This window comes from Tauraco erythrolophus, chromosome 8 (assembly GCF_009769465.1).
Source record: "Tauraco erythrolophus isolate bTauEry1 chromosome 8, bTauEry1.pri, whole genome shotgun sequence".
Classification (NCBI taxonomy): Eukaryota; Metazoa; Chordata; class Aves; order Musophagiformes; family Musophagidae; genus Tauraco; species Tauraco erythrolophus.
In genome coordinates, this window is record NC_141472.1 from 35,723,391 (window position 1) to 35,744,060 (window position 20,670).

General features: G+C 39.2%; 1 protein-coding gene across 1 annotated transcript in view; it reads right to left on the reverse strand.

The window, feature by feature from the left end:
• Positions 1-20,670, reverse strand: part of DPP10 (dipeptidyl peptidase like 10) — a 435,193-nt gene that overhangs the window by 38,180 nt on the left and 376,343 nt on the right. The window contains exons 8-10 of the mRNA XM_086616020.1: positions 14,792-14,912; positions 12,084-12,238; positions 8,671-8,768 (exon numbers count right to left, since the gene is read on the reverse strand). Coding sequence (XP_086472146.1) covers positions 8,671-8,768; positions 12,084-12,238; positions 14,792-14,912 — 374 coding nt within the window. The remainder of the gene's footprint in view (positions 1-8,670; positions 8,769-12,083; positions 12,239-14,791; positions 14,913-20,670) is intronic.

Below are 20,670 nucleotides of genomic sequence, written 5' to 3' on the forward strand. Positions count from 1 at the left end.
ATACATTCAAAGGACATCTTACTAGATCAAAGATGCTAAGCAGTGCCAACAACAAAGTTGTGTACAACTCTGACGCTGCACACAGGAGATGCAGGAGGCAGCAATTCACTGCAGCTTCACCCAGCCTCGGTCTGGTGCTATATTTGAAGAACACAGATGAACGACCCAATATGCACAATTTTCTTTTGTCTTTTATGTTCTACTTTCAGTAAGATAAATACTTTCATATGTGGATATCAGAATGATGACTAGACATGATGACTTCAGGTATATTTTAATATTTACATTTTTTTGCCTTAACAAGCTTTTTAACTTATTGAGGCACAAAAATATATGCCAAAAATAACACCAGATCTAAGACAAGACCAGGTGAGACAGCCAACAAAGCAAACCAAAGAGCGCAATACCAAATCCCAGGTAATTGGTTCCCCATAGCAGAATTGAAGAAACAGGAGTCGAGAACTTCTTTCTCCCTCTGCAATCGTGCCTTTGTACGGCTGGCCGAAATCACTTGACTGTGCATACAGAAGCCCAAAGACAGCCCAAAAGAAATTTTCAAAACATGTATATAAGGACTTCCGGTACTTAGACACCAAGGTAAGACAGCATCTACAGACAACAAAGCCTGGATTACCCCAGAATCAAATTCTACAAAATAAAGCCTGAGCTGTTGCATTTTAAAAAGTCTGCAATGAGGGATGGAAAGACAAAATTTAATTTTTCAGAATCCAGCTGATATAGTAATTAACAGTCCAAATCAAACCCTAACATGATCTTCCATCACTGACATTAACTCCTTGATCATTGAAGTGAAAGCAAAAGATCTTTTAAAAATTCCTTCTTTTCTCCCCTTCCATCAACAATGCATAAAAATATATTCCAATTTCAATACATTATGACTTGTTTATCAGGACTGCAGTATAGTGTGTGTATACATATACATGTGTAGAAACACATACCCTTCTGAAATTAAATACTGTCTCCAGGTAATGTTTCTTTGTAATTCACAGTTTTGCAGTTCATCTATTGTTTCATATACACAGTGCAGATACACACATACAGAGTAGTGTTGTCGCAGGTGAACAGATATAGCCAAGTCAAAGTTTGCAGAAGAAAATCCTATGTTTTATTAGATTGGCTGATACAATTGAATAAAACCAGAGAAGCCTGTTGGGCAAAAAACTGTTTTGGTTGTGAGGGAAATGCTATCGGTTTGTGTCTTCAACTTATCAGGCTTTTTTGCAACTAATCTATTGTCCTAGTAATCATAGAATGGTTTGGGTTGGAAGGGACCCTAAAGATCACCTAGTTCCAAACCCCCTGCCATGGGCAGGGACACCCTCCACTACACCAGCTTGCTCAAAGCCTCATCCAGCCTGGCCTTGAACACTTCCAGGGATGGGGCACCTACAACTTCTCTGGGCAACCTGTTCCAGTGCCTCACTGCCCTCACAGTGGAGAATTTCTTCCTTAGATCTAATCGAAATCTCCCCTCTTTCAGTTTAAAGCCCTTACCCCTTGTCCTATCACTACACACCCTTGTAAAAAGTCCCTCTCCAGCTTTCCTGTAGGCCCCCTTCAAGTACTGGAAGGCTGCTATAAGATCACCCTGGAGCCTTCTCTTCTCCAGGCTGAACAGCCTCAACTCTCTCAGCCTGTCTTCATAGCAGAGGTGCTCCAGCCCATAGATCATCTTTGTGGCCCTCCTCTGGACTCGCCCCAGCAGCTCCATGCCCTTCTTATGTCGGGGGCCCCAGAGCTGAAGGCAGTACTGCAGGTGGGGTCTCAGGAGAGCAAAGTAGAGGGGCAGAATCCCCTCCCTCGACCTGCTGGCCACGCTTCTTTTGATGCAGCCCAGGATATGGCTGCTCACTTTAAAGAGGAAAGATTACGATTGCTTTCTGGACAAAGGACTGAAGCAAGATATTAAATAAAAATTTACACTCATTTTAGATCCTCAATTTGATACCTATTTAATCAGATCCTCTACAGCACTTTGCAAGTTCAGATCATAGCTTCCATCTTTGTTCGGGAACATTTCTTAAACCAGGCTGTGGATTAATTTACTGCATGTCCAAAGAGTAACAAACACAATTACTGATCGTCTGTGCAATGTTAGTTCAAACTCACTGTATCACACAGGGGCTGCGTGGCACAAACAGAATCCACTTTTACCATTCAATTGCCCTAATAAGAATGGACTTTTCTCTCTTGCTGTGACTTGTTTTATTCAAGCTGTGTCTCCTCACTCCTTTCCTAACTTTCTTTTCCCTACACTTTGTGTAGATAGTTCCAGGCTTTTTCCTTATCAGCCCCTTTTCTCACAGCAGGTCCACTATAAGATGATCATGGGAACCATAAAACCCCTTTGTTGATAGTTGTCACCTCTATCCCCACCATCTTACCAGCTCTCAGGTTTCCCACTGAAATTCCTGATTGTCAAGAAAACCTCATTCAATGCCTGTCCCATAGATATGCCTTTTTGTTTTTTATTTTTTATTCATAGACATGCCTTTTTATTCAAGTTTTCATCTCAGACCTCTCAGAGTTTCTTCTGTCTCATCTGTCCTAGGTTTACTTCCTTTCTGAATTCCAAAGAGTTAGCTATCTTCTTTGCTCTGTTTAAAAGCAGACAGAAAACACTGAAAACACAAAAAACACCATCTCCTTTCACAGTATTCCATGATCAGTCAATATTGAAGGAGTTTGGATGTGACTCACTTTATCCTAAGTTGGATTGAACCAGGCAATGCATAAAAACAAGAGCTTCAAACTCCTTGACCAGACAGAGAGGTCTACTATCTGGTCAAAGAGTTTGACCAGACCTACTTCTGATTCCACATGCGGTATTTAAATCTGTTGCTTGGCTTCAAATTGGCCTCAGGCAATAATATAAAGTAATCAGAATAAAGAAGGTACAGCTTTCCCTTAGGCCTGTGAACCAGGAACATGACATGTATACAGTCAGCTCAATGGCAGGAGCTGAAACATCTCACGAGTGCCAAGGAGGTGTAGCACACTGAGAAAGGTCAGGTCTAAGGGCCTGAAGGGGATTGGAGAATATTCAGTGAGACAAAACTTTCCAACTGTAGGTGTTAAGAAGGCAAATGTCTTTCCTGAGCATATGGCAATTAGCTTTTTTTCCAAAGACTTGTAACTTGATGAAATCTGGATTCATATTTCACTGCTGATAAAAAACATGTTAAATATCAAGTGTTTATCATCCTTTGCCAAGCTTGAAGATGCAATTTTTTAAAATCTTTTTTTCTTGCAGAATGTCTTCCTTTATTTTGATTACCTCAATTGATACACAGTTCCATGGAGGTAGTTTAACAGTTTGATAATACATTTATCATCACTCAGCAATGTCCAGCACGTCTTGTTTCACTTGTAAGCTTTGGGATGCTTGTGATTAGAAAGATATGTATGTGTATCTTGCTGGCTCTTACTGTAAGTGCTTAGCAAAGTCAACAGAGACAATAAGTTGAACAAAGGAAAGGGATTTGCACTGCATTACACTGGAAGCACAGTTATAGTTATAATTAAATTTGAACATTAGATACTTACATTTGAAATAGACTAACATCACAGGAAAATAACTCATAGTATTAAAGTTAAAAATAAGAAACTGTTCAAGAAAAACAGTCAAACTTTGTAACTTCATATCATTTACTATAATTAAGAAATCTGCTCTAACTTTAAGTCAATAAGCTGATTATTAAAGAAATCTGCTCATAAGGACAGCTGAAAGGCATTTAACGTTTATGGCAATGGAAAAAGGAACCTTACTTTTGCTGATGGTTTTAATAAATTGGATTTTGATAACAAATACAACAGGGTTCACGTAAAGAAAGCTAACCTATTATGCTCTACTAGTTTGCTGGCAGGTTGTTATCAAAGAAGGTAAACAACAGAAACTTGTCCCATGCACAATGTTCTAGAATATTTACTATATTCTTGAATTATTTATATTGTTGCGTATTGAAAAGCGTATGTGAATTTACAGGCACTAATAGAAAATGTCACCCTCAGAAACACACATGAAAAACAACAGAAATTGAGACACGACCTGCAAAGCAGCTAAAATAGTTTGTTAGCATCTTGGTATACAATACATGACTTTATCTATGCACACTCTGACGGATGTACTATAGTTTTCTTCAGAGACTAAGCCACAGATATTTGGCTGGAAGGAGCTTTTCTAGGTCCCCTTCTCATAGGTGCTGGTGGCCACCATCTGAGTCAGGCTAACAAGCTCTGTTCCCCATTTCCTTGCAGCCATGGGCCGTGGCCATGACCATCTTGGTAGCCCACTGACGGACTCTCATTGTCCCCCTTGAATCCCCAAATTGGTGTGGGTGATACTCTGCCTTTACAGGTGATGGACAGAGTAACCTCCCTCAGCCTGCTGGCCCCACTCCTCCTAGTGCAGGGTACAGCCTTGGTGACAACAAGCGTGAGTTGTTGTCTCCCATTCAGCCCCAAACACAAACCCCTCAGCAGGACGGCTGGGCAGGCAGCCGGATCCCAGTCCCTGCTGACCCAGGGGCTGTCCTGGCCCATGTGCAGAACTTGCATTTCTTCCCACTAAACAGGGAAGTGAATAATCAATAAATATCTTGGCACTGCGTGGGAAAGCTTTAATAAAATCAAGTCTGTGAATATATTTCTATCTTGTAGGCTTTGGCTGAACAGATCACAAACATCTGCTATAAGGTATGATAGTGAATTAATCCTTTACATTAACCTTGTGAGACAGGGGTTGTTATTGCCAAGTTACAGAAGGAGGGAGGGGCAGAAGCCTGTAAGAAGTGACTAAACACAGCATATTTAAGAAAAGCTGAAAGTAAATCCCAGTTTTCTTAATACCAAATTGCATTCTCCTCCCAATCTTTCCCATTTCAAGTTAAAATCAAATAAGCTTTATATTCCAAAGCAAAGCTCAGATAAACTGGCTGCCAGAAGTATAAACCCAACCTTTCTAGATTCAAAAGGTGATTTCAAACGGGAAGTACATAAACACCCAAATGATTCTGCTGATCTGGAAATGTGTGGATAACAAAAACATTGGTGAGGCTTATACGAGCATTATTTGAATTTATGCAAACTCTATTTCTTAAGTGTTTCCAGTTTCATTACAAAAGATTAATTAAAATTGATTAAAATTATTTATATGTGTCATACAAAGTCAGAAGGGTCTGACTGTATATTTCAGTCTCTTTAAAAGCAGGCATATGTGAACTGAGAACGTAGACATCTAACATTTTTTTCAGGCATATTAAAATACTGTTGGAAAAACAAAGAAAAAGGATTGACTCAATTTCTTATAGTGTTTTAAAACTACCTGATCAGCAGTGGCTGGGAACAGTGCAGAGCCAATGCAGCTTGCTCACTATGGCTGGGAATGGGGAAATGAGCAGTGGATGACCTCCATGCTGAGACTTTCCAGAGCCAATACACAATTATAGCAGAAAAATCTTTTCATCATATATGGAAGCACAGATCTACTCCAATAACTCAACTGCAAATTCTTTCATGTGTTATTGCTCATTTTCTCTCTCTTAGCAATTTTCAATTTGGAAAATAAAGGGAATTTTTCTGCCTGACAGTCTAAATTCAAGCATAGGGTTTCAAAGTCAGCTTACACGATTTCTTAATAGCATATTAACACCTTATATCTAAATATCACCAGTTATAAGGATTCTTCAGGTGTCCTAAGGTACAGTGGTTTGAACTGACCCCTTGCACACCAAATCACTTTTTCAGGATTTGCAGCAGCAGGTATTAGCTTTCCAACTGGAGCTTCAGGAGCTAGCAGTGTGTGAGCGCACACGTATTTCATCATACATGTATATTGGCTTCTAGGACTAATGAGACAAAAACCCTGCAGTACAAAGTCATGTTTGCCACTGAAGAAAACATAACGTAGTTGTACACATGGAATGGAAACACCCGGGGGGAAATGGTAATTGCACAGAACACAACCACATGTTTAAAGGAAGACTGCCAGTCTTTTTGTGGCATTAACAGTGCACAGTAGATGGAAAATTTTGCACAGAATAAAACTTTCAGGAGTTAATCTAAAAATTTTATTGCTATCTTTATATCAGAATAACCTGAGCAAAACTTGGGAAATATTACTAAGCACCTTTATAGAATTACTGCAAGAAGTAAATGAAGGCAGAACATTGAATTTACCCAATATTACATCAAGTTCTCAGATGCCCTAAAAATCAGAGAAACAGGTTTCTGTCTTCAGAGGTCCTGCACTGCACACAATTTGGGGAGAGTCAAGAAGCTGAATGTTATTTTCTGTAGTTATAAATGACAGAAGCCCCCTTCCCTAGCCATTTGTGTGGCTTCTGTGTCTAGGACTGAATCTCTCCCATAATAGCAGTTATGACTTGTACAATATGTATTTCCAAGATGTTTCTGCTCTGAAAGAGCTATAAAACTGTATGTGATAGTGCCTCATTTCATTTAATTCTGAAAGACTCCCATGACCTATTTACTAATGACTCCATAATGAATGGATTAGAAAGGTACTGAAAAAAATTCTCTGCTAAAAGTAGCTACCACTTTTTTAAGAAAGCTAATACTTAAAAAAAAAAAGCCTCCCAACCATTACAAACTCCAAAGATTTTCACTCTAGAAAGGCCTGTTCAAAGCTTATTCTTCATATCTGTATATATATTGATACATGGATTGATGACCAGTGTGACGACTATCTGCTACTCAAATCCAGTGTCAGAATGCAAGATTTACAGAATACTTGGCTGACAACTATATAATTTTTCTACATTTTATAGCACAGACATTATACCTTAATAGCTAAAATTAAGACGAAACAACATTTTTTCCAGGTTTAAATAGTTTTACCTTGTCTTCTGATTCAGCAGCAAACCAGAATTTTAAACATGGATATTATTTCAATTAAACAGCAAAAACATCTTTATCAAGGACTTCAAAATCTGGCAAAGATGTCCCTTAAGGCTCACAAAAGAAATTCCACAAATTAAGCTATGGCTAGCCTTCAGCTTCAAGATGCAAAAAATGTTTTAAGACATCAATATTAATTCATTTGATTCTACTTCTATTTTCAATGTGCTGGGGAGGAAGAACAAATCTGAAAAATCTAGAGTGAAACCATAACATCTGAGCAACATTTTCAAGATTATTTTTTTCTTGGAGATTTACACATCGCTCTCTCCTTTCACTTCTTTGTGCAAGGAATCTCAGATTTTATACTATTATTTCAATTAATGAAGAGTTAGTAAGTAGCAGGGGATTTTAGTATGTTTTTCAGTAGTGGCCCATCAACAGAAAGAAAATGCTTCAAAAAGCACACCTCATTCAAAATCATTCCTTTCACTAACACAATCTGTAAGCATTCCAGCTGACATACATAATTGCAAGGCATAACTCACTACTAGAGTATTCCTGTACTAAACTAAGGTACCTCAATTTGTCTAGAAGAGAACTACACCAGCTTAAAATTGGTCGCAATGGTTGTGAATCAATGCCCACTGTTAACCTCCTGATTGTTTTGGAAACAAATACCATAAAAATGTTTTAGGTTCTGTAGGAACTGCAAAAAACAACAACTACATACAGAAGCATTGTTTTTAGTTACAGGTAGCTTTATTGTTGCAAATCCTTTTCATGCCTTTCTCCATCTGAAAATGCCGTGAGTGAAGAGAGGAAGTGGCACTTCCCCTGCCCTTAGACTGCAGCCAGATCTGGACTGTGGTAACTCTTTTATTGTTATTACTACCTATATTCTATAACAATTTAGGGCCGGAAGATCATTAGCATGTGCACTGAAACCACAATGGGAATTTAATCAAGATGACTGCAATTCTACAAACTTGAATATGCATATGGGAAGGGATGAAAATTTTCTTGCCCTTAAAAGAAAGTTTCAAGGTATCTCAAAGTGAGGAGCGGTAATCAAGAGCTCAGCTTAAGGTAGGAACTTTAGCAAGAGATCACCAGTTGCAGCCAGACCTCATTTCTTCAGCCCCAAAGTCAAAGGTACTGTTAAATTAGCTCAGCGGTTCTGAAGCAGTTTCTCCTGAAAACCACAGCATCGTCCCTCTCAGCCCATGTGATCTGGTGGCATCGCATCTCACCTTCTGCCACCTCACTGCATCTGTCAGCCATGGGGAGAAACAAAACTTTACGCAATCTACTGCATTTGGAAAGTTCAGAATATTTCTTTCTAAATGAGGAACACCCCGATTATGTGTTCTGTGCATTTGTAATACATTTCTATATTCTACAATCTCATTTCAGAAACTGAAAGCAATGGGTTTGCACACCACAAGGAAAGGCTGGGAGCGAACGCAGTCACAACCCCAGAAGCAGGGCAGTGCTCAGCCCCCTTGACCAAAGCTTAGGATTCTTAATTTCATATATTCCAAGTAAATTCGACCTTCTCAGGACAACTGACATAAGCAAATCCCAGATGCCTGTGATTTATTTTTAAGAGGAGCATCAATCTAATACAGCTTTATTTTATTTTATCATTATTATATTCAGCCACGGGGATGGCGATCAAGTGCATTCCAGTCAAAGATAAGTGTTGTGCTGATGTAAACCGGCAACGATTAGCCTAAGAGACAGTCAGGTTAAATTAAACATGAGTTTCAAAACAATGAAATTATATACCTTGATTTAAAGCTGTCAGGTGGCATCAGTTCCAGTGTATGTGCTGGTCCATAGAGATTTACTACAAACAGCTTGATTGTTGGGTTGGTTTGACCTGCCTTTGAAAAAAAGAAAATAGGAGCTTTAGAGGTGCTGAATCAGTAACAGCTAAATAGACTCACTCATTAATGGAATTCAGTATCTTTATAAGTTATTAATCTAAAAATCTTAATTTTAAAAAATGATTTTCACAGCCATATGAATTACACAGATAAAAACATGAAGTATTAATTGAGTAATTCTCTCACTGCCCTTTACTGACGGCAGACGTTCTTGTGCAGAGCAAGAGAACAATGGTAGAAGTGGCTTGGCCCAGTTCAGTAAAGTCAGCTGCAAAAACACAGCCAGTTCCTAATCCAGCAGTTAAATCCAGCCTTCAGCAAATTTTCTAGACACTGTTCTTCCTTCTTCCAAAAAGCTACACTACCTATATCTGGGACAGCATTCCTCCTCTTCCTCCTCTCCCTTCTCCTTACCATTTTTCCTCATTCTTCCTTCCCTGGCTTGCTGAGTTGGAAATCTATTTTTGGCAGGCCAGCTCTAAGACAAACAAAATGCTTCTTGTTGCTAAAGGTGAATAAAATGGTTACATCCCAATCTACATCCACTGGGAAGAGTCTGACAAATCCTAAGGATCTACAGGGATGTGGCATTCGTCCTCCTCCCAGTGTCATGGCTCATTACTAAGGGATGTTCCTGAGATGAAAAGAAGTACTGGAGACAGAAAGCAAGGCTCTGCAGGGCTGCCAGGAGATGCTACTACTTCCACATCCCTCTCTTAGCCAGATCATACTCAAGCTGCTTTTTTGTGTAAGTCACAGGAGTCACACAACACTATAAAACATCCTGGGGATATGTGGGATGAAAAGTGTGTCTCTCAGTCAGGCTGACTCCTGTTTAATATTGGAAGGACAAGGTAAAACCACTGATTCTACAGATTTAATCAGAATAAACTACAAAGTTGTGTATCTGGCCCTTCACAGGGGTATTTAGAAATGCAAAATGCTTGGCTGAAACACATCCACAAATTCCCTTTAGAAATTGCACTTATTTCAAAACATAGTCTGCTCTATCCACTTATTTCTGAGTGGTACAGGGGACAAGAAATTGGCATTTGTGTATTTTTACTATTGCTAAAAAAAGTTATGAAAATGGATTTAATTAGACTCTAGGAATTCTTAGTCATTTGTTGGGGTTTTTTTATAAAACTCTTAGAGAAATGTGGTCTTTCAAAGTCATTCTTTGCACGAACACAGCTTACACAAATGCAAAAGTGTGGAAGAAAACCACTGAAAGATCAAGTCCTTGGGACACAACTGCAGTCTCCGTCTATCCTTTGAACCTGGCATTAACTGCACAGTGGTATCCAAGCACTCTCACTGGGAGGGCTGCCACAAGTAACAACCATCCAGCACGAGTGGCAGACAGACACTCTAAAGCGTGCCTTCCAGCGGGCACGGCCAGATCCGTGCCGGCCCCTGAAGACGAAGCGCAGAAGCACAGCACCACCACAGCTCCGCCATCACCAGCCCCGCTCCGGACACGGCAGAGGGGTCCGTGGGCCAGTGATGACCATCGTGGATTGCCCGACTGGGCTGGTATCCGTTCAGGGCTGTGCTGCCCCAATGTACTGCTACAAACACCCGCGGTGTGCCCTGCTCCGTGTGTGGATACGTCTGAGCTACAGCTCCGCTGCAGTGGCTTCTGGCTCAACACAAGGTCTGTCCCTGCAGCTGGGGAGCTGCTGGGGTCAGTGGACTCAGGCAGCTGAAGGTGGCTTTCCTACTTGAGCAGAAAAGTCTCACATTCACATCTCTCCCTGGACAGGGAACAGCCTCAACTCCTCTGTCACTCAGCGTCTCCTCATGACAATTTAAATAGCATAAATTTTGTATAACGCCCAAAACATTTGTTCAGTAGAGCAAGAACTCTTCACAGTGAAACCCTGCTTTGCTCTCAATGTATTGAATGAAATTTAAACATCCTTTTTCACTGTTTCTTCTTGAAGAATACAGTCTGTGCGTATGATGTACACAAATGTGCGTGTTCCAATATTCACAAACATATGTAGGTTTCATTTTATTTTTTAATCATAGATACAATTTTCTCCAATGGTTTCGTTCTATAATAAAGACCAAATCTTTTTTTTTTTTCCATCTCTGTTGCTATACCACAAGCTTCATTACCAATTAATGATGTTTAACGGTAGCTAAATTGGCATTAAATGGAGACATTAAATAAAGATAATGTTTCTTCATTAATGAGATTACTGAAGTAGCATTGTGTATCACTTTTATGCTGAATTGCTAACGAAATGGAATTTCTCATTTGTTTACAAAGCTGACTTTTAAAAATATTCCTTATTTTTTTCTTTGCTCTGTCACTCAATGCGTTTTGCCAATGGAAGTATGTAAACTACCTCTGAAAATACTGTTACTTCATTATTTTAGAGTATTATTTCATAGCACAAATACATCATATTTATATCATGCATATTATTGTTTCATAGTACCTAGTACAGTCTAACTGTCCACCCATCAAAAATTAAGAATCATCACCAAAAAATGGTAAGAGCAATAGGGTAACTGTAATATTTTCTAAAGCCTTTAATTAACTTCCCTTGAAACGTCAAAGGAGAGCCAAGTACACAGACCTATCCCGTCAGAAAGGAACTCAGACACTTTTAAATTGCATGCAAAGGATGGATAAACTGAGAAGCTGGAACCTTAGATCAGTGCTGGAGCTTGGCACAAAAACAATGGCAAGGGAAGCACCTAATCAGGAAACCCCCAGAAAATGAGGAGTGAATTCAGACATTATTCTTGTCTGGGCTGTTCTTTCGCTTTCCAACACAAATCTAAAAAACCTTCTCCAAATCTTCTGATAGCTCTATTTTTATTTTTTTTTTATTCCTAATTTTGATGGCCAGGAAAAGATTTCACTGTGGCTTATCTTATCCAAGGCCAGTCTTTCACATTTATTAATAACAGTATAATTTACTGAGATCTATATAACTGCCCTGTGCTCTGCACACAACGTGTATGACTCCAGAGCAGTTGTGACAGAATCTTTTTTTTCTATGTAGTCCTCCAAACATATTATCCTTCTCTCAGAAGTGGTGGATTGATTTTACCAAGCCATATATCAGTGATGAAATTACTATGAATCAAATCGTCTGCTGCTCCCTCACCCGATAGTTTCTTTCCAGCAAAAGGTGTTACGGTCTACTGAGAAAAAATATAATTAACAATTCTTGAAAAGCAACATGAACAAAGTCAGCCTCTGTTACTGTCTAGAAACACTCCTTCTGCATGGTTGAACGTTATTCCTGAACAAGGGAGAGGAGGTGGGGGATGCACTCACACTCATCTTACCTTAGGATATGGATACTGCTTTCCTTTTGGATACAGACCTCCAGTAAACTGGGGAATAACCATGTTTGGTACCAGAGAGTCATTTATGGTCAGGAACGCCAATCTTTCACCGTCTGGAGACCACCAGTGGGCAACGTGAGAATGAAGAAGTTCCTCTGCAAAACCAGATTTCCTTAGGGTCCATAAAAGCAACTATCACATAGTTTCCAGCTCATTCAGTCGGCACTAATTTGTTCTTTCTGTGCCTACTTGAAATGCACCTGTTGTAGTTTCAGTAATTTCACGTAATTTCACATTATCCTGGGTTGAATGTTTGGATAACAAAGCTTATCGAGAGACTAAACTTTAACCATTTTCCTCAAGTGAATACTTTAATTGACGTCAATAAATCATCTAAACGTGAAAGATGATTGTAACTGCCATATGTTTAGTTCTATTGCATTACACTAGATGTATTTAATTATTTTTTTAAATTATTTGAACCATTTTAATAGACAGTTTTTTTAGGATTGTCAATATTTTCTTTTTTTTTTTAACATAAAACTTCAGAGTACCCAATTCTCTGAGCTGTGGCATCTGGTAACATGTGAATCCTCACACAGTGGTTTTTATGTAATTGTTTTTGAGTGCAATATTTTGGCTTTCTTGTCTCAGCCTAATGGTCAGCTTTAATTCTTAGAAAGTTCAGTTTTTCTGCTATGTAACCTTTGGAAAATCTAAACAAAAATTTTATTTTTATGCAAATTTTGATTTCCAAATGAAAGTAATTCTCCAAAATGTCATGCAATGTTTTCTTACATTTATTGTCATTTAATTTTATATTAGAAAGAAGCAAAACATGAACAATCATAGAAGCAGCACCTAAACTCCTGGAATCCCAGTAAAACAGCTCCTGAAAAATTCCAAATTCACTCTGTACAGGTCTTCTGTCTTCCATTTGTGAAAAGACACAGATTTTTTTCATTACGTACTTGATATGTTGATTTGTTTGGTGAGCATTTTGCATTTAAATTTGAAGAATTTGGCTGGAAAAGTAATTGAGAACAGTAACCTAACTGGAACAGAGGCCTGACTACATACCTAATTTAAGAGCCTACCTACAAAACTATTTAAATTGTCAATGGAGACTCTCCAAGATGGTAATAGGATTCTGAAAGGTTTGAAGCAGCTTAATGGGTTGAATATTTAAGGTTAGGTGCAATGAAGCTGGGACCTATGTTCAAAGTCATATATTCTGGGTCATGCTTCTCTCCCTGGCTGGATAACTAAAACCTTTTACACAGGAGAACAGTAGAGAATGAACAGGGAATATCAGACAGCAAAAATCACAATTGTGTTTGCTCTATAATATTACTGTTTGCATTCAAACAAGGTTATTCACACAAAGAAAAGCTATTCCCAAATGCTTGTGTAAGGTAAAATGCTAATAACAAACTCATGCAAATGGTAAAAGAAAACAAATGAGGTCAAAGGAAGAACAGTTCTCCAACTGAAAATCTCTTAACTTCATCTGGACAATATTCAGCCTGCTCAGCTTCTGGTGCTATTAAGAAAACTACTGAAAGTAGAGGACTGCTCTAAATTAAACTGTGGTTAATGGGAAACAAGCAGTATATTAATTCATGCCAACAGACACTGACTGTGGTTCTCCAACATGTACAGACAGAATTCCCTTTTACCCTAACTTTAATTATGTACATTGTGGAGAAGAGCCCACTGCCTGCATCCCTGAGAACTCAAAGAGTTCTCCGTAACTCAGGAAATACAACAGCTATTTGGGCCAAGGATTAAAAAATTTGGAAAAGAATGGGCAAAATCACTTATTTTTCACTCCATTTTCTTTCCATCAACATTAAGTTTTCCAGGAGTGTAGCTCAGGTTGATTTAAGCAAAGGTAGCAGCCACTACTGAGGTAACAGTATGACACTTTTAGATCTTGTCAAAACACTCAAATTGGATTCAAGCATGTTCTTAAAGTCAAGCACAATGTTACTGCCTGGCTTGAGGGGCTGGAGTCTCTTGTGAGTCATGTTAACACACAGCACACCAACCACCACTGAAACTGAAGGAGAGACACTGACAAAGAAAAAAGTGAGGCACCAGGCAGTACCATCTTTGATCACCTTCCACTATGTACCCAGCAGTAAAACAGAAAACCTAGCCAATTCTGCTTCTGTGCTACGATTCTTCTGTGTCTCCTTCCATTAGGATGTTTTAACTGCAAATAGATCAGCACTGTTGTTCACACAAGCAACAAGCCGAGTTCTATCCCTCCTCACTTGTGTTGTAAACCCAGGACAGCTCCAAAGGTGTTAATGGAGTTATTCTAGAGAAGCAGAACACACAGGGTGTTTAGTTTTATTTGAATAGCTCTATTTCAAATGCCAGCCTCACTGAAGTTGGTAGTAAAATCCTACATCAAGATTTCACTACTATAGCAGTTTTTACACACTACCTAGTGTTCATAATATATTTGATACATTCTGGTTGAAAATAAATACTTTTTTCTCTGAAAATATTGTTATATGCAAAACAGCAGGCAATATAAAGCATGAATAGATACAAAGGCAATCTTGCAAGAAAATGAGAAGGCAAAGATGCAAACACAACCTTAGATAGCATTTTCTGAAATGAAAAGATTTGTGCTGTTGGGTCTGTACAAGAACCTCTCATCTGTTTTAATAAACAGACATATTTGTCCGGCTTACCTTCATATAACCAGTCTGCAATTCCATTAAAAATAATTCCTTCTTTTCCCGAAGATGTCAGGCGCAATGAGCTACTCTTTACATCAGGCTGATAGTAGATGTTATTTTCAAAAATATAAATCTGGATGAGGTAAGAGGGATGGAGAGAAAAAAGAACAATTTGGTAGATACAAATGAATGTTCAGCAATGAATACATAACTTTCGCAGGCTCAGAACAGTCTGCAGGAATAATTCAGCATGAGTTTTCACCAACATTGGCTTCATATTTCCTTTTATTATCAATTTGGACAAATTGAACAAACTTTTAATATTTATGCCAATCAAATTCTTCCTTTGAAATTGTCTTCCCAGTTGAAATGTTTCTGTTCACTTTAAAAAATATTATTATAGAATCATAGAATGGTTTGGGTTGGAAGGGACCTCAAAGATCTTCTAGTTCCAAACCCCCTGCATTGGGCAGGGAAACCCTCCACTACACCAGGTTGCCCAAAGCCTCATCCAGCCTGGCCTTGAACACTTCCAGGGTGAGGGCATCTACAACTTCTCTGGGCAACCTGTTCCAGTGCCTCACCACCCTCTGAGTGAAAAATTTCTTCCTTACATCTAACTGAAATCTCCCCTCTTTCAGTTTAAAGTCATTACCCCTTGTCCTATCACTACATACTCTTGTAAAAGTCCCTCTCCAGCTTTCCTGTAGGCCCCTTTAAGTACTGGAAGGCTGCTAGAAGATCACTCTGGAGCCTTGTCTTCTCCAGGCTGAACAGCCCCAACTCTCTGAGCCTGTCTTCATAGCAGAGGTGCTCCAGCCCTCGGATCATCTTTGTGGCCCTCCTCTGGACCTGCTCTAGCAGGTCCATGTCCTTCTTGTGTTGGGGACTCCAGAGCTGAAGGCAGTACTGTACGTGGGGTCTCACAAGAGCAGAGTAGAGGGGCAGAATCACCTCCCTCGACCTGCTGGCCACGCTCCTTTTGATACAGCCCAGGATACGATTTGCTTTCTGGGCTGCCAGTGCACATTGCCAGCTCATGTTGAGCTTCTCATCCACCAGCATTCCCAAGTCCTTTTCCTCAGGGCTGCTCTCAATCCATTCGCCGCCCAGCCTGTACTTGTGCTTGGGATTGTCCCGACTCACGTGCAGGACCTTGCACTTGGCCTTATTGAACTTCACGAGGTTCTCACAGGCCCACCTCTCCAGCCTGTCAAGGTCCCTCTGGATGGCATCCCTTCCCTCCAGCGTGTCCACAACACCACACAGCTTGGTGTCATCTGCAAACTTGCTGAGGGTGCACTCGATCCCGCTGTCCTTGCCACTGACAAAGATGTTAAATAGCACTGGCCCCAGTACTGACCCCTGAGGAACACCAGTACTGGGGCCAGTGCTATTTAACATCTTTGTTATATTACATTCCTCAGAATCACACAGGAGAGAAGTTTTATAACAGTTGAATAGATAAAGAAATTTTTCAAAAATTCCATTCTATCGAATAAAATCATCTGTTTTTCTAGCTGTGAAATTAGACACACTTCTGGAAGTACATACAGCACTGTTCATACATCATAAATGTAAGTTACAGCTTTCTATCATGGTGTGAGAACTTACTGGAAAGGCAAAAACAAATAGCAGACTGCCCTTAACTTTTCTCAGCTTGCTGACACTATTTCTGACTCTGACACACAAACACTTTACCTCAAGTGCGCTATAGAAACGGTCTCTATTTTCAAGTCTAGGCTGCTCCTCTTTTTCTTGTGAGTAACAGACTAGAAAAGTCCTTTCTTCCTTCCCTGCCACTTCTCAGCCTTCTCCGCTTTTCTTCCCCTGCTCACTTTGTTGCAAAGGATTTCAGGTTCACTCATTTTGTGAGACTGAGCTCCAGGCTCCATGACAAAGGGCCACGACAAAAGAAAGATAAAGGCAAAAAAACCCCAAAACAAACAAACAAAAAAGGAATAATAAAAGACTTTGGAGGAGTATGAGGATGGCAAAAAGAGCCGCAGACAAATACAGTGATGATGAGGAAGGTTTACGACACGGAAATTCTTACATACTCAGAAGTGTGCCCCATTGGGCTATATGTCTGCATTTCTCCTATCAGCCAGGAGACTTTAAGCACTTTACTGCAACACAATTTAGGTACGTGTTGTTCCAAACTTCTTCATTGGCTCTATCTTTCCCAGTCCAGGTTAATAAGAAGCAAACATCAGAGACACTAATAGCCCAAGAGCTACAGACGAGTATAAAAAGCAGAGTCACAGCTCCTGGCAGTTCCTGTAATAACACTCTTAATCCTTTTTGTCTATACTCCTGCATAACTCATTTTCCTGAGTTGTCAATGCCTGTGACTAGACTTCTATTTCAGCTATAATCATCTCAGAGTTGTAGCCTTTATTGTTAAATGACAATGGCCACATATGTGCTCGCACAGCTTAACAATAGAATCAAACTAATATCAGTATTATGCACCATTTTGATTCACACTAAGAAAATGCAGCTAACAGCACCAGAGAAGCAACACACAATAGAAATTTTTGTTATCTGATTTCATCCATGTACACTGATATACAGAGTCTCAGGGACTGCTAACATGAAGTAAATAAATTTCCACCAAAGACCATTTAAAAAGCCTAGTCATTTATCATTCTCTCATACTTCTGTGATAAATGACTCAAGAGAAAATACTAACCTGAGAACAAAGTATTATTGTCATTATTGCTGCTGTTCTCTTCGCTTTTAAATTACCATCTGAAATAGATTTCTCTACGAGTCCCCAAACTAACTGCATTTCTTGATTTTTAACAGTAGTCACTTCACGGTTTCTGCTGCATTAAACAATAAAGCTGACATTTTTTCATACCATGAGAAATGAAATTATTTTCACCATTACTGGCAATCAAAAGTGACTCAGAACAAAGTACTTTTTGGTCACAAATTCAAAACTTGGCAGTGAGTTCAAAACTGAAGTAAAAATAGTTGATCCGGTTTGAATAATCCAAAATATACTGACCAGTAATTACACTTATAGTTTTATAAATAATATTTGGTAAAGTTAGGAATTTATGGGAAGCTGATGTATGAGCCAGCATTAACACCAAAAGAAAACAAGGATTAGAGAAAGCTGGACATATCAAGCTTTTGAAATATTAATGAACACTTCTTGTCAACATATATTTCCACAGTAAAAATGTCCTTTTTTTCCTAAGGTAAAAGAAACAAATACAAGTAATAACAAGGCATGGCTAATTGCTTAACCAAGAAAAAAAAACATAATTCAGCCAAGCAGTTGCTGTTTAAGTCAACTAAAAATATTCCTATCAGACTAAATTACAGACAGTGTAAGTAGTAGGAACCACTCTATTGACTATTGCTTAGCAAGGAGCGATTTCTTACAACTGACAATCTCTTCTTATATAAACAGTTGCTTTCAGGAGATTATAAGAAAAGCCCACTTGATCAAATGATTTCTATTTTATTTAGGCTTCTTTAATTAAATGAGCTAAATCTAATTCATTTTGAAGATCAGAAGTATCATTTTTGCTTCTTTCTCCCTCCTTTTCATGCCATTTTTATTTTTAATGGTGAAGATACCCATAGTGTCTAGTCTCTGCAAAGAAAAACTTTCATTCAAAGCCATTGTTGCCAGTCAAAGTACAGGATTAAGAACTACTTGTTTTATGACTGAACCATGAAAAGGTCTTTAATCCTGTTATTACTAGTTAGCAGGCATTGCTAATTCCTTTTGACACATTTCAGATAAGTAAATATCTCAGAAGGAATACTCACTGTAGTGCCACTGATTGCTGGCTTCCTCAGCTTTATTCCCCATTTATTTCCTAAAGCAGCTTTGTCTCCCTACTCAACCAGTTCTCAGCCACAGTTCTTCTGAACAACCCACAATCCTCTTAGTCTACTTGGTCACCCGAAGTTTCTCTTCTCTCCTCATCACTTGTGGCATGTGTTCTTTCAACTTTGAAAGCTAGCTCAAAGAACAATTTTTTTCTTGAACATACGGATTGGAACATTTTAAACTTCTTGAAAAACTTTAAAGCCACCCAGCATCTCTCTCCCTAGCAAGCTTCGAGCTCATGGCTTACCTGAATTTAACACTGAAAATGATTAATTTATGTTCCTGTGCAAAACATTTATGAAACACAACCGTTCACGTTCCTCCACATAACTGAGCGGCATGTAAATGCACATCAACGATTTAGGGTTGGCGCACTGGCAAGTCTCGCTCTGCACTGTCCGCAGCATTTTGGAAGATCAATATCCTCATGCTTGAGGCTGTAAAAGCATCTTAAGAAGAGTGACCATTATGGTTAGTCATTTAATCTCATCTATAATTCCGTATATTTGTTATATTTCAGGAGGTGCCATTTCCCACATAAAGCCCACAAAACCGCTGTTTGTACCGACACAAATGGCTTTGCGCACGGTTCCTACAATGATGCTGCCTAACCTCTGCACTCAGGGCTGCCTTTCCCTCCATTCTTGACCATGCCAAAGTGCTCATCTGTAATTAACTCCTCCACCTCTTGGAAATAAGGACTTGGAGTTATAATGTTGATTTCTGCAGCAAAACAGGCTGCAGAGTTGTAATAGGAGTGACAACATTATTGTGAAGGCTACTAGAAGTGGCCTGAGAGGCTCTTTGCTTTCCTCTTTGTAAACCCAAGCTATGGATTCAATTAAGCACAAGTACTTTGCACAGCTGCAAAACCCAATCTCCCACCTGACGTTACTGCCAGGGCAATGTAGCCACGAAAGACATTTCTAAAAGGTACACTCACTGCGAATTCTTCTTCCCAGTATAATATTTACATGGTACAAACGTACCTCATATATAACTAAAAACACTGAAATTTTAATAGATCACCGTTTGGAATTAGTTGAGTTCACAAGATTGTGAATAGATCTTGCTTGCTTATGTCTAGTGTTTGCACACACAACGCTGACCAGCATCTGTGCATCTCGGCTTCGTGTCCCTCTGAAATAGCTGCGACTAGAAGAAATACGTGCACAACAACTAAGGTTTAACCAGAGAGCAGTGAAGTGGGCTTTTTCTCTCCAGTTAGCCCTCGGCTCCCGTTTGCCTGCTGTGGCCATGACGCCACTCCATGCTGTTCTTGCTGCAAGAGGTGGTGTCAAATGTGAAGTGACTTTAGAAGGAAAACGGACACTGGTTTTACTTTTTGTGGATTATCACAAGCCCACCAATTAAGAGTAGAAATAGAACAATTCCTCAGCTGAAACGTGCAAAAAATCCTCTGTCAGGCCCCAGAAGCAGAGGAAGTCCTTAAATATCATGGTCATACTCTCCCCTCCCTGCAAGACACTTAAGTTTCTTTTCTTTGGTTCATATATTTTTAGCTTTCTTGCTTAATTTAAACATTGCCACCAATGCTTTCTCATTAAAACAATATCTGTAGAAAACTCCTTACAGTTCTACTTTATGCTGCACTAAAATATATTTCCAAGCTTTTATTTCAAAACCACAAAGACTAGATGAAAATATTTATTTTTTAGGTGGCAGCTGCTGCTGCTGATTAGTTGCAGTATGGCAATACAGAGAAGCTGAATTTATGAGCCACAATTTGGTCTTTAAAATTGAGTGAAAGAGAGAGCAAGTGGCTGGGAGAGAACTTGGACTACTACTTTTCATACAACAGAGACTTAAACTCTCAAATACTGCAAGGCAGATAACAAATCATGACACTGGGGTAAGAATTATTGATCAAAACAAAAAAAATTACTCTAGGAGCAGAACCTTGCAAATACCTGTGCCTAAAATCCTGACTCCAGTACGTAAAACTAAACGTGCCCAAAGGTTTCCAGGGTGGGGACTTCACATACTTCATCACTTTGTATATTATGTTTTGGGC